At 38.7% G+C, this 15,214-nt stretch overlaps 1 protein-coding gene and 1 pseudogene across 1 annotated transcript in view; both read right to left on the bottom strand.

The window, feature by feature from the left end:
* Positions 1 to 452: 452 nt before the first annotated feature.
* LOC140239169 (uncharacterized) lies at positions 453 to 4,551 on the bottom strand (annotated as a pseudogene).
* A 6,626-nt stretch (positions 4,552 to 11,177) lies between these two features.
* Positions 11,178 to 15,214, bottom strand: part of LOC140239223 (uncharacterized) — a 40,399-nt gene continuing 36,362 nt past the window's right edge. The window contains exons 2-3 of the mRNA XM_072319103.1: positions 12,048 to 12,828; positions 11,178 to 11,462 (exon numbers count right to left, since the gene is read on the bottom strand). Coding sequence (XP_072175204.1) covers positions 11,224 to 11,462; positions 12,048 to 12,807 — 999 coding nt within the window. The 5' untranslated portion in view covers positions 12,808 to 12,828 and the 3' untranslated portion in view covers positions 11,178 to 11,223. The remainder of the gene's footprint in view (positions 11,463 to 12,047; positions 12,829 to 15,214) is intronic.

The following is a 15,214-nucleotide window of genomic DNA, read 5'->3' as shown; positions in this document are numbered from 1 at the left end:
CACTAAGAGTCATTATGTCAATTTTACACTGATATATTACTTCTCTTATTTCATCAATATTTTTTAACAGTGACAAACAATTCAAATGTGCAACTTTCATGCCCTTACATGATTCCATATTTTTAAATTGAATAGATGGTAATTCATTTGTAGAAATGCAGACATCAGCTGATAGTAGCGACGTGGCAGTGACATTTTTCTCAATCATAATTATCATCCTCATCGGCAAAAGGGAGCTCATGGAAAAATAAATTTCTGACAAATCCAATCATTGTCACTAGAAAACAGATCCATACATTCATTAGAACATTTTAAGTGGCACCATTTTTCACAAATGATACATAACATAGCATTTTGATTATTTTTAACACTTTTATTACAAACTATGCATGGATATTTTATCCTCATATTGTTAACAAGTCTTTATAATGATGAAAACAAGCGATCATGACTTAAATTCGATCGAGATCAGCTGCTCTCGTCACTTTCACGTTTTTGTTGTCTTTTGTCAGGGCAAAGATTCTCCCATCATATGTCCACGTTCTCAGCACATTTTCGAGTTCTCGTGTTTTGTACAATAGATCACTTCGTTCACGGGTTAGATCTTCATGAATGTAAATGTTTGTACCTTTCAGTTTGGATCTTGCCGCGTATACATCACGTCGCTTGTTGTACCGGGTGAACTTCACTATGATTGGTTGCGTTCTCCAGCTCGTTGGTGGACGCGAACCGGTATTCGATGCGATCTGTCCAGGTCGTCTGATTGAAGTTCGATGTCCAGTTTTTCTTTCACCAGCTTGATGATGACCTGGTCAGTGTCTTCGTCCGCCGTTTCGTCGATACCATGGAAACGAAGACAGTTCCTCCGGCTATATTGTTCTTGCTCCTCTGCTATTCTCTGGAAAGTACGAACCTCTTTTTTCAAGGTCACGATCTCCTCCTCAAGCTTCAGAATTTGTGCAGTTTTCGCCTGGAGATCGAAGTCGATGGCCTTGTACACCTCCGCAGTGACATTTTCCAAGATGGCGTCGGCGACAGCCTTCACTATAGTAGCAATCACTGTTTCGGACATCAAGGCATTGTGAATTCGTGTTTGTAGCTCGTCACACAAAAGAGTTCCATTGTCTGCCCCCTCTGTGGGGGCAGACAATGGTGCGTCTAAAATCTAAAGCTCCCTAATAACGCTTATGGGTAACGCCGAAATGGAACCATGTTATATCTACTATTTTCTTTACAGAGTACTTTGCCCATGAATTCTTGCAGCGCTTGTATGATTGTGACAGCTACACTAGAGTTAATGTTGAGTTAACCCTGCTAAAGATAGCCTGTATCTATACCATAACATGCCCTGCATGAACTTCAACTATACGAATATCAAGTTACTCTATAATTCAGCACATCCAAGATGATACACTTTACTTGTGATATATCATCTTTCTTTACATATCATGTCGACGAATATAATTCTTTATGAGTCTTGTGTGTAAAAACTGATATATAATTTCAGATAATATGTATACCATATACAAATGTATAAGTATAAATCATGACAATGTAAAGATATAATTATAGTACGTGACATCATACATTTTTATACATGATACATCTTATTAACATACTGTATATCTGTATATCGTAGGCCTATATCATGATGTGCATAGATATCATACATTATGCGAAAACAGGAAAATCTAAAATCACACAATTCACACATAATTTACATGATATTCATAGACAGGTTTGTAAAGATGCGCATACATACACACAAACATATATATATATATATATATATATATATATATATATATATATATATATATTTATATATATATATTTCTATTCATATATTCACTCAAGCCTGCCCTTTTGGCAGCAGCTAGAGGCAGTCGCAGATCATTCTCGCCGAAGGACGAGGTGGTGGCACATGCCGATACACCCGGTGTGACTGAGAGGCAAACGAATATAGGTCTAATCACCTTCCACACATTGCATCGTGACTGTTTGGGTGGCGTATGTGTGTGTGTGTGTGGGGGGGGGGGGCAGTGACAAGAGAGGTCAAAGTACTTTCCCCGCCTTGACGTCTCTCATTCACTCCATCATTACCGCCAGAACATTACTGGGTGTGAGGCCATGTGAAGACAGACTCTGCGCCAGTTGTTAGCTTGGTTTGTTTCAGGATAACCATTTTGCTCGTACTCTGAAAACGTCACTCTTCAATCGTTCTTTGTAACTTGCTGTTTGTATATGTGAAATCTTGAAAACTGGCAAGTGACAAGGATTGAGGATTCATGTGTAGATTTTAATTTCTTTCATGCTTCCTTTAATATTGATGAAATTACTCAAATCTTTCTCTATAATTGTCGGTTTATACTTCCACTGTCACTAATGTCTACGTGAGTTTTTTATTTTTTTAATGATGCATAAGCAACCAACATAACTATTCTTGTTTGTAAGGAGCTTTGAGAACCTATTTTCATGTTGAAATGCGCCTTATGAAAGTACATTATTATATCTATTATTATTATCATTAATATTATTATTATTATTATTATTATTATTATTATTATTATTATTATTATTATTATTATTATTATTATTATTGTTACACTTATGTACGTGCATGTGAATCATATGTTTTCATCTGTGTGTGTGTGTGTGTGCGTGTGTGTTTGTTTGTTCAATCTATTATGTTCATAATCACAGCTTGTTGTTTCTATATTATATGTCTATCTACCTGTCTATCAGGAATTTGAGCCAAATCGCTGTTAAAAATCATCTTTTGGAGAGTCACCTTCTTTCTTGTTTGTTTGCATGTCTTTATGCTTTCGTTCACCTTGGGAACTAAAGTAGGTCGTATGTGTTTATAGTCATGAGCTTATCATTTTCCTCAATCCATCAGTAAAGAAATTCGTAGAAACTCAGTGAGTCACGGAGTATTGGCAGAGCTTTATAAGTTCGATCCGGAAAAAAAAAAAAAAAGATGCCAAGCAGAGACTGGAGTTTGCGTCTAGTCCAGAGAGTTTGCCAGGTAGCATGTGTACTTTTGTGCAAGCTGCGCCCATTAACGACAGTGTAAATTGAGGGGAGTCGCAACTACTGACAGCAGAGAAGAAACTGCATAGGGGATAAAGAGAAGTGGTATGAAATGCAAATTTGTTTATCACTCTAAACTTGTTCTAATGTAACCAATTGCCACGCACTGTGGATTAAATTTACGCCTAGAATCGCCAAAGACGAGGTTCAAAAGTACAGGAGAAAGAGCGTTCACTTGTTTCAATTTGACGTGTATGTTTGGCTGTTTTGTTTTTCTCATGTTGGGGGTGAGCGTCACTTTGCACTTGTACTTTGATCACCAGTGACGAGGGAATGCGGGTAACAATTATCGCAACATTTCGAAAAAGCCGTCGATGGTCTTTTTCAATATTTTAGCAGGCGGCGTTAATCAGATTAAGATCATGATGGGATTTTTAAACATCTCTCCGGCGCCCACAGTCCAGCTGCTGACAGAAATACATCCGATGAATATTTATGATCTAATTCTGAATGCATTGGATATTCTTTTCATACTGGGGGTCTTGAATTAATGATAAAAGTCCAGTGTACTGCTGGTAGTCCATATTATGCCACACCTCTCTAATTTTTACCGGCCGGATGTAGTGGATCCCAGGCGGTATCTTTTTGTGTTGGTGACACGTTTTCCCCCATCACGCTTCTTTCTGGGACATCCTTTTATAAAACAAAATCAACATCATCGCCATGGTAACAAAGGTATTGCATCTCAGGGAGTCTCTGTCTAAATATAAAATGATGAGGTGCTCTAGCAAAACCTGTCTTTGCTTCCATACAACAAGAGAAATATTTTTCATATGACCGTGCTCGTAATTCCTCTCCTTGTCGGCATCGAGGTCGTGCACGTCATGGAGGCCGTCATTGTATTCATATCGGTTTCCATCAACTTTAATCTTTCTCGGTCCTCTCTGTCATGTGAGCTCAGGTGTCGTTACGAGAAGCTACTACCATTAATTCTGTTTACTCCATCCTCATCATTGCTTCACTATGGTCTCTTCTTCTTCGGATTTTTTTCATTATTATCTTATTTATTAAGAATGATATCCATTGCTATTTATAATGATAAGATTCTCATCAATTGCATATTTGTATACTATCATATAGATAAATGTATATATGATTTACTTTTGATTCTAATTTTTCAATATTCTCCTTTTTTAGCCAAAGAATTCCCTGTCCATGACCTCCTCAGGCAAGTTGCCATGACGACTGCCTGTTCCAGCTACTCCCATTTTTTTTTTCTTTACCTACTATCATATTAATGTGTTCTGTAATAACCTAACGAACACCGACTGATATCTCGTACTCACCACAGCTTTTCATGTCTTTTTTTCCCCTCCCCATTTCGGGAAAATTCCAACCTCCGAGCAGAGGACAATCATAATCATCATCATCATCACGCCCGATGTCGTTTTTCTCACTGTCATCATCGTCATCATCATCATCCTTTTCAGTGCCAGGAAATCTTACCACCCCTGTCATCGGTGATATTACCGGCACGGCTTTTACGTTTATCAGACATTCGAAGGCCGTCGCGTTCCATCTTTATCGTCAATGACATACATGCAGTCACTGCACTTTTGCTCGTCATTGTCATACGTTGCGAGTGATGAAACTCGTGCAGCTACCTCTCTGTGCGAACACGTCAGCAACACGGCCCTTCAGTGGGGATTCAAACTTTGACAGGAGAGAGCCTTTTGTTTTAATTTTGTTTCCTGCTAATAATACGCCCAGACCGCGGAGGCCCTGAATACTCAATGAGTATCAACTACTACTACGAAAGGTTAATGTGAACCGTACTAAAAGGTAGTGGTAACACTTTTCCGAAATGAACTGTACCCTCCCCAGGCTTGAGCCACGGGAAGCTCAGGAATAACAAAGAGATTTTATTTATGGAATAAACCTGGCAAATGATTCGGTGAATCAGATGCGTAAGTGAATTCAGGAGATAGCTTTGGATACCTGAGATAAACAAATAACTTCTCTTGACCAATTAATAAACATTTTCTGCTCTCTCCTTTTAGTGAGTGTGTATCACAACGACAATATCGCCAGCTCTCTCTTCTCTTACCATTATTTCTTTTTAAAGAGCCAAACCCTACCATAAATATAATATGCTGACGTCACAGCTCTGACGTCATAGTTACCACGATATCATAGAATTCAAAACAGTGTAAAGAATGAACACGAGCACTTACACGCAGACACTCACATTGTAGAATAATACACTTTCAATCAAGATTCTGAATAAGTCTGCGAATTTGCTTTTACTAACAGGTGCCGTGATGCAAACTTGCTAAATTATGTTGCTGGAAGTTGTCCTTCATTAGTGGAGATCATTTTTTTTCCTTTTTCCCTCTTCTTTATGTTATTAACCCTGCTATCATGATCAATATTGCTATCATCGTTATCATCATCATCATCGTCATCATCATCATTATCATCTCATCATCATTATTGTCATTATGATTACTATACAACTACCACTATACTACTACCAAAACTTTTACTTACTTACTTACTTACTTACTGTATTTACTACTACTACTACTACTACTACTACTACTACTACTACTACTACTACTACTACTACTACTACTACTTAACTACTACTACTACTACTACTACTACTACTACTGCTACTACTACTACTACTACTACTACTACTACTACTACTACTACTACTACTACTACTTACTCTTACAGTGCATTCTCGGTATAACGAACATGGTTATAACGAAATTCCGGTTAAAACGAAGTAAAAATTAGGACCGCAACGTTATCCCCTCTGTATATATTTTTATTGTTTATTTTGTTTGGTTATAAAGAAATTTCGACATAACGAAAGAAAACTGCCGGTCTTGAGGACTTCGTTATAATGGGAGTCCACTGTACTGCTACTACAATACTACTACTACTACTACTACTACTACTACTACTACTACTACTACTACTACTACTACCACTTCTTGATTCTCTGATCATTATCATCACCATCTTCACCATCATCGTAAATACAATCATCACCTCCATCACTTGTCCATTACCATGACGTCATTTCTTCTCGATTAGATTTCGTCACGGCTAATCTCACCTATCGAAGAGATCAGAGGACTAAATGCACCTGTAATTGAGAGTGAACTTTCACCTGTCCCAACGTAAAAAAAGGAAAAAAACACACACACACACACACACACACATAAAACCGTGTGACCACTTTTCAAGGCCACTGATTGGTATATCAATCCACTATCGTCCGCCACTACACATCATCAATTCCAGAGTCGTTATTATAACTTGTACACGTATACTAAAATGTGCTAAACCTTGCGGCAGAATTAGAATTTCGTAATTTTTGTATTCCTTAGAGATTCTATGAGCTTTTCTCGTACACTTTAGAATCTGTAACACATATACGGCACGGTGGTATCTGTGCTGCGATTCGCACTTCGATGGTAAAAGTGCAGTCCAAATTTCACTTTCAGGAAAAGGTGTCATCGGGCCTTACGGTTGTCTCTGTCTGCCTAGAATGCGAAATAACTTCTCTAAATTGCTGATTATGTATTTGTGTGCGCGGCCAAATTCTATCTCGAAAATTTCTGTGTTTCAGGGGGTTATTATCACATAACTCACACCGTGTCCATCTCGTAAAGCACACAACATGCACGATTAGCACATACGCGTACGTACGCAATTATACAAAATCTTCGCTTTAGATTCGCCAGATTATGATTGTCCCAATTCAGGAAAACATATTATACAGGGCGACTGCATGCTGTACTGTCAAAGAATTTAAAATACTTCACCGCATTGACAACACAAACAAAACGCCACAGACAGAGTTTTGAAGTGAGTAAATCCAAGTATAATTTATATCTTCAGACATTGTGTGAAATATTATGTACAAACAATTCATTTCTGTCAATCCCGACACCTACAACAACAAAAAATGTATATCATGAAACATAGTCAAGCACATTCAGTCATGTAATACCTAACCCAGTGATACTTTCTTGCCGATTCTTTTACACTGCAGCCACGGCCTCATTGGATCAATGAAGAGTCGAAGAAATAAGAACTGTACATAACAGAAGTTATCATAATGCGTTCTCCCCAACATTCCAATAACTAGGAAAACATCAGAAAATATGTGTGTATTTTCAAGTGAGATTGAGAAAGAAACATTTCTGTTTTGTTATCCAGAAAAACGCGTGTAGCAAATCTCTCGCATGACAAATTTATGAAAGTTGATACGACACAGAAATCAATTCTTCACTCTACGTTACATTTAACTCACCACGTGACGTTAATTATTTACTTCAGTAGAACGATACATCAGACATTTTTCTCCCTCTTTGTCAAAAATTGCACGATTTGAGGTCGAGTGTTCTCTGATAGATTTCAATAACATTCGTAGACACATTGGTGAAGAGAAGCAGACGGAAGTTACTCGTTCGCTCGCATTTGAGAACAATGTGTGAAGCGCAACGTCGTCAAGCTCGACTAATGACTAGGCGACGAAGGAGAATATTTAAGAAATCGACATTAATGTCATCACTGCGATTCATCTACAGTAGATTTTCTAAGTTTGGAAAAAAGAAAGCTGCTGAGTTTCTCGAGTCTGCTTCTTGTTATAAACAGATAACCACATCTTATTTTTTTTTTATTTCCTTTCCAGTCGCTGATTACGCTGAAAAGCATTTATAGTTAATTTTTACTTCGCAAAGTTATTTTGCTAGCATATAGTGGTTTTAAGTTGTTACGAAGGCTAATCTGTTTGATTACACCAGAAATAGATCTGCTCTAGCATTATCCAAATGTAAACCCCAGAATAAGCTGTAAAAGAAAAGTTCCTACATAAAGGATCCTACAGATGTATCTGATATATCACAACATAACCATAATAATTATGATAGGTAATAAAGATGATTTAAAGGACCTCTTCCGTGATATATCTTGGGTCACCCGTCGTCACGGAAGTCTTATATAAAGTGGCCGAGAATAACTTTCTGATCATAATCAAATTTGCCCGAATCTAAGCTTCTCAAAGATGCATGGTAATATGTCTGACTTTGTTTAAAAAAAAAAAGTACCACAGAAACGATGAAAAGGCGGTCTACCAGAAGACATAAAAAAAAACAAACAAACACACAAATTGAAGAATATCAACTTTAAAGCTGCAGTGCAGGTAAACGTGAAGAGCATTAGGTATTGAATCAGTGAGTAAGAGCAAAATTCAGGTAATAACATGCTTCCAAATAATTTTCTAGTTTCAAGTTATTTCTACACTTGAAAGACCCGACAGGATGCATTAAACGTTCGATTTACGAACAAATATAAGAGTTTTAGCCAGATTAATGCATGTCTGCAACTTTTTTTTTTTCGTCCGGATACTAGAGGACCATTCAAACTCCTGTCACAGCAGAGCTGCAGAACAGAACGAAACGAAACAAAACAAAGTATATTAAAAAGTCCGTTACGGACACCAACAAACACTCAGGAAACTTATTTCTCTAAGCTTAATGAGAGACGCCCGCTTGAAAGGGAGCACATACAACTTCTGTATGTGTGACGTCACACAAACAATAAATGATTGTGCAGAAGCGACTTAAAGATAGACTATTGTAGTCCATTCCTTTCGATAGGTAAGATACAGGTGCATTTATAATCAACAGCAGCATTTTAAGATTCCATTAAATCCTCTAGATTTGTCGATTAAACTCTTGATATAACTCTGTATTTACATGACGCCACTGGCAAAATCTCAATTTAACTGTAATGTAATAACGAAAGCAAAGCGACAACACTGACACAAACAGGTTGTGAATTAGAGGACAAAAAAGATACAGTAAGGTCGATATTCGTCACCTCTTTCCTAAAACCCAATCCCTCATCTTCTGTTGCTTCATCATACATAAAACATTGCCATGACAAAGTATGGATTGGCTTCAAAGAATCATTTTTTAGTTCCCTACATGCTGTGATGATGTTTAGAATGAGAACCATCCGTTCTTTGTCTCATTTCCCTTCTCGCGTTCACGTGGTACCACACTACGGTTGGGTGAAAATTCTTCAACATGTCAAAATACAAACGCCATTGCCTGAGTCTTTAGCCAACTTGGTTCAAGTATTACTTTTATGTACTTCAACCCTTAAGTCTGTAAGTCTTAAAACACCAGGTACGGATTATGAATGAAACGAAATTATTGAAACCAAGTCATTGCATTCATTTCATTCTTGGTAGATTTTACTATTTTAATGGTGAGTGACAACAAACCTTTTTATTGTGTGTGTGTGTTTTTTTTTTTGTGTTTTTTTTTAAGAATGGCCAGATATTCGCAAGCAAGGAGAAGGAATACGTCGCATTTCCACCATCTTTATCAAAATATATTAAAAACAAAAGTTGATGATAAAATACGGCAATGAGCAGACTCTTTTTCTGAACAAGAACAGGCAATATACTTCTAATAAGAAATGAATTAGAATACAAGGCCATCAAATGGTCACGTTTTGTTCTTTTTTTGCAATACAACATCGTTCAAGTTATGGATAGTGAATCTTTATTATGGATATTGCGACGAACCCTCCACATTTCGTATACACTGACAACCTTACAAAACACGGCTTCAGACGGTTTACTTTAGATGATATCTTTCTTTTTCAAATACAATCGTCCAGCGATACTGATAACATAGGTATATTATACAAGTTCATACGCAACTATAATTGTATCACAATCAGTGTTGATACCACGGCATGTTGTTTCCATTGAAGTTACCAACCTTACTGCGCATAGACGGATACCACAGTCAATATGGTCTGTGTTTGAAGGATAAACCAATGGACCGCCAAGTAAAACACATGCGTGTTGTTGTTAGCTTTGGCGTTTACTTACAGAGACCACACTGTACTTTTGACTCTACAAAGTTAAATAGGATGGAAATTCGTTAGGTAACCCTGAAAACTGTGGAAGGTTTGACTCACCAAATGTCACGCAAATTGCCGTCAAATCCTAAAAGGTACAATTGTCATTACAAGTTGTGTTTAGAAATTGGACATGTTAATAATTAAACACGAAAAAATCGCGATAAGATCTGGAAATAGTCTCCTATCTAATATTATCTTCTCGGAACGCAACAAGCACGTAGATTATTCCTTCAAAATGAAATATTTACATAGTAATATAAGGGTGCGAAAAATGCAATCATTAGAATGACGTATCACTTAAATGCTACACATGAAAGCAGATTAATGTTGTATCGAAAAAACGCCGCCGCCAAAAGGCGCACATTTCACAGCTTTAGTGTTTTATTACATATTCATACAAATACTTCAATAAATAAAACAATATTTCAGATTTTCATCAAAGGTTAGATCTTTGTTAAGTAAAGAAGTGTAGAATTGAAGAAAATGGAGGAGATAGATCATACAGTAAAAGGCGAATCTATTTTGTAGTTACAAGATGCCTGTCACCAAGTCAGAGATAATCATTGTTATAATCGAGATCACCACAGCACCACGGACTATCTTCTCTTGAAAAAGGTCTCAGTGTCGTGCAGGTTAAATGAGATCAATGAATAACATCCGGGTCATTTTCCTTTGCCCATCAAATCTACTTCTCTTTTACCTGAACTGTGGCTCTAATATTAGCCTGTCACGTTGAATTTGATATAATTACTGATTGTCATACTATTCATTAGTGTTATTTACTTCATCTTTTTTTTTTCATCATCTTAACTTCTGTCTCACCCCGTCGTACTATTTGTACTTGCTCAGACAAAACTAGGTATATGTTGTCCAGGAAATATGCGGTTACCTTTCTTGAACAATAAAACTTAGTTATGGTTTTTGCTGTGTTAATTCTAAGTTTCTATCTTTTGTTTGCTTGTTTTGTTTACCTATCTTCACTGAGGTCTTTACCGGCCGGTACTTTAAAATGCCAATGGACAAATTTCACTCCATTGTAGACTCACGAGAGGCGGACTTGATTCTGTAATCATTTTACAATATCTCGAAAGTGATCATCTAAACAAAACAAAAACAGAAAGTGAGACACACCCCTCCCCTCCCCTCCTCTCCCCTCCCCTCCCCTCCCTTCCGTATGCGAATGTTCGAAGGAGGGAATTCCCCGACTGGTTGTGGGCGTTGGCTCCATTACCGCACCATGAGTTCTCGCAGCACCGAAGCCACGCTGGTATCCCCGATGAGGTGGTGGTAGAAAAGGTTCTCGAAGACAGCGGCGCTGAAGCCTCGCACACCGGGCAGCAAGAGCAGCATGTGGGAGAGACGCAAAGGATCATCCGGGTACTTGAGCGTTTCATACTCCATGAGGGCCGTGTGCACTTTCTCGCTGGCTTTCTCCACAGCTCTGCTGTCCTTCAACGAGTGAAGATCTACAGCGTACAAGAAGAACGAATGTAAGATTACAATCATTTCTATCAGCCTGTACTCAGATATACACACTGAAACATCTCTGAATAGGAAACAACTGAATTGTTTGTGGGGGAGGGGGTGTGACTATGGTATGGTGGATAAGACTTGGCTTTCAAATGACGGGACTAAGTTCAAATCTTGCCAACTGCTTACGTTGAATGAGGCTGCCCTGGATAAATAGATCCATCATAACACACTAGCTAAAGTGAACAGCGATAGGGCCTACTATGTGTACGCAAATGACATAATTTTGATAACATATATTGCACCTACTCCATCGTGGTGTGGTTTTTCACATCGTTCAGTATAATTGCGGCAACATCAACAAAGGTTAAGACTGGGCATGAGTCTCTCAGGGCACTGACATTTACATTATACCAACTATATGTTCATGGTCTCTCCTCAGCTATTAAGGAAATGAAGTATTCTACGGTCTGTCCAATATTGTCATAATGTGTGCAAGGTGTATCTATGACTACGGTGGATTTAACTGAATGGTGTCATTGAGTGTAACTCATGTAACCACAATACTCAATGGTTTTTACCTGAATTTAGGAGCAGCAGGATCCTGAGTACTGCGTATTCTTTGGAGTCCAGCTGCATTTGGCGCAGCTTGGAGAGGGTAAACCTGAGCTGCTCAACAGTTCTCATGGTAGGGATCCCAAAGTCACTTCCCCTCCTCAATGGGTGCGCGTAGGTCTGCGTGACACCACCTGTCTTGCCAAAGACATCCCCTTGGAACTGTTCGCCAGTTGTACAGAGTGGAGAATATGACTGCACGTAACTACTCTGTTGTGGTGGTAGATGGAGGTGCATGTAGTCGCGTATTGCGGCATACACTACGGTGAAATCGAACTTGTTCTGCGCCATGTACAGAATGACGATGTCCTTCCAGGCTGAGCACACGAGTAATTGTCTGTCATGGACGTTGTTGATGTTGGCTGGGCTTGTGTGCCCGTGACCAAACTCTGCACATTTTGTCAGCCATCTCGCTAAGTCCATGTCCATACCACACGTCGGGTCGCGCACCAACTTCACGCTGTCGCTACATGGACAGGTACACCTCTGGGGCACGTAGGGCTGCGTCGGCAGCGGTGTCGTTGCGGTTTCATGCTCCGTTGATGACGTCGAGTCGGATGCCGATGACGCCGCTGAATTGCTGGCTTCGAAAAGGAGAGCTGTTAGCGGCGACGGTCGCTGGAGTGCTGGAGATGGGTTGCTGTTGACGTCTTGATCAGTCAAGCCCACTCGGCTCCACGGGCAGCTTCGCCGGTGAGGATTGAAGGGTAGCTCGCCCACCTTCATACTGTCAGACGATGAAGTGATCTGAGTGAAGTGAAAAAAAGTATGCAGATAATGAGTTTATTAAACATCGCCAAATTTACTCCATCTCTTTTGACACAAGCCTAATAAGAACAATAATAACAACAACAACAACAACAACAACAACGAGATATATCTGTGATGTTATGGTTCTTGACACATACACGGGCGATACTGTGTTCAAATCCTCATGATAATGATGATTCATAAAAATAAATTATCATTACTATTATTATCACTACCATAACAATCATTCAAGAAACAGCAACATAAAAAGAGCTTGTTCGGCTTGGATACACAACGGAATAGCTGTCACTTTTATAAGTTCAGTTCGGTTCGGTCAGAATTTAGGAGAAATACACAGCCCATTTTCAAAAAGAGATATACAGATAGATAGATAGATAGATACATAGATAGATAGATAGATAGACAGACAGACAGATAGATAGATAGATGGATAGATAGGGAGAGAGGAAACATTGTTAAAGTTCATTGGCCTATAAACACCTTCTCCTGGAGGACAGCGAATCTGATCAATTTAGATAATTCAAACCTAAGGAGCGTCGACACATGATCACCTGCGCGAGACATTATATGGGGGGGGGGGTCACTTACGGATTCTATACGGAACGAGATTTAGGAGGGTACTATCTGATTTATGCCTGCCTTTGGATTCGTCACAAAGAAACCTGTGGGTTTTTTTTTTAATGGTTACGGAAACCAATATTCTACTTTCCCTAGACTGTTTGAAATATTGTTTCATGATACACTTTTTTTCCACTTTGTTTGCTTTTGGTTTTGCATTACTTGCCAAAGCAATGATTATGTTCGATGTTTCCATCAGGTAGTTTATGGTATAAAGAAGATAGCAAGCCTATCAGTTGAATGACTGTGGCGTGCAAAAAAAAAAAAGGCTAGACCTACAGAAATCAACAGAATCACGCGATTTTGGAGAAAAAAATACTATTTCAAAATTAGAAACCGTTGAAGAACCGCAACGCCAACACAAAAACAAACGACGACAACAAACCAAAGTGAGCTCCGTGAGGTGAATCTCTATGACTTGTGGCAGCGGGCCAGAAAAGGCTAAAAATAGAGTCAAAAGCTTCCTAGAGACGCACGGAAGTCTTGCGAAAAACATGAATACACATAACCTGTGCAGTTGTGGTGAAATCGCCGGCAGAATTACTTTCACCTCTCTGTCGATCATCAAAACACACTTGCAAGCTGAAAGATGTCTGTACGACGATTCGGCAGGCAGTGGTGGCCCACTGAACGCGTTGTTATTATTTACGCACCACGTTCACGTGTACCATACCCACGTGAATGGGCTTTCTTTCGCGCTACAGTGAACAGGGTCAAACTTTTCAGAACGCGTTACGTAATCAGTTTCAATCGATGAAACCATCGTGTTAATCAGATCAACTCGTTGACGTAGTTTACATGGAAAGAGACGCCAGCACCACTCAGTTTTCCTCTTTTAGCTACGATCAGAAGCCAAACACATCTTTTGGAATATGTCTAGCCTCACTAATGAAATCGATGGCGTTTGATGCGTTGGTTTCTTTCATAAAGCATATTACGTTCATAATTTCATATCAATCATTATAAAACTCTAAAACATATATGAGTACAGTAATTGCTTCTATTTCAAACAGTATAAAATGACGTCTGAAAACACACATGCAAATCCTGACACTCATCTCTGCGGTCCGAAATATGAAAGTTAAACATTTATGATGACTTTTAAAAAAAAATGCCCACCAGAGTTTCTTTTTTTAGGCATAATGTATTTTTGCATCCTTATTTTGGCAAGATCACTAGCCTTTTACAAATGGTAAGGCTAGATTGGCAGGTCACGATACTTTGGTTTCAATGAACACTTCAAATCAAAATAAGGTTTTCAAATCTTGAAGATATAGGATTAAACTGCAGATGAACTTAAAAAAGACAAAAGAAGGTAACCCCAGCATCTACTGAATGGATACTGATGTGAATGTTCGAAACCGTTCCTCGTCGTAAGAGTACACGTTCTTTTACCACGCATACAATGTGTATCGAATGCGTGGATGAAATAACTTATTTTAGAGATATATGGTAGAAAGCACGGATTTATGGCCAGGTATCATGCATACCGTATTTATAAAGTTATACCCAAGCTCACTTATCAGGCACATCTTCACAAACACTATAGGAAGGAGGGACCAGCTCCTTGCACATGATACACTACATCAACGGCACACATTCACGCACACACACCACCACCACCATCACCACCGCGGTCTATAGGCTAATAATGACGTTTCTTCTTGTCTGATATCCTTCATGATCACGTTCAGAAAGTGCAAATGACGCAAACTCGTTCCACAGAATAGAAATATGATGATCT

Source organism: Diadema setosum, chromosome 15, assembly GCF_964275005.1.
Source record: "Diadema setosum chromosome 15, eeDiaSeto1, whole genome shotgun sequence".
Taxonomy (NCBI): Eukaryota; Metazoa; Echinodermata; class Echinoidea; order Diadematoida; family Diadematidae; genus Diadema; species Diadema setosum.
Note: the sequence above shows the minus strand (reverse complement) of the source record. Positions and strands in the feature narration are given on the sequence as shown.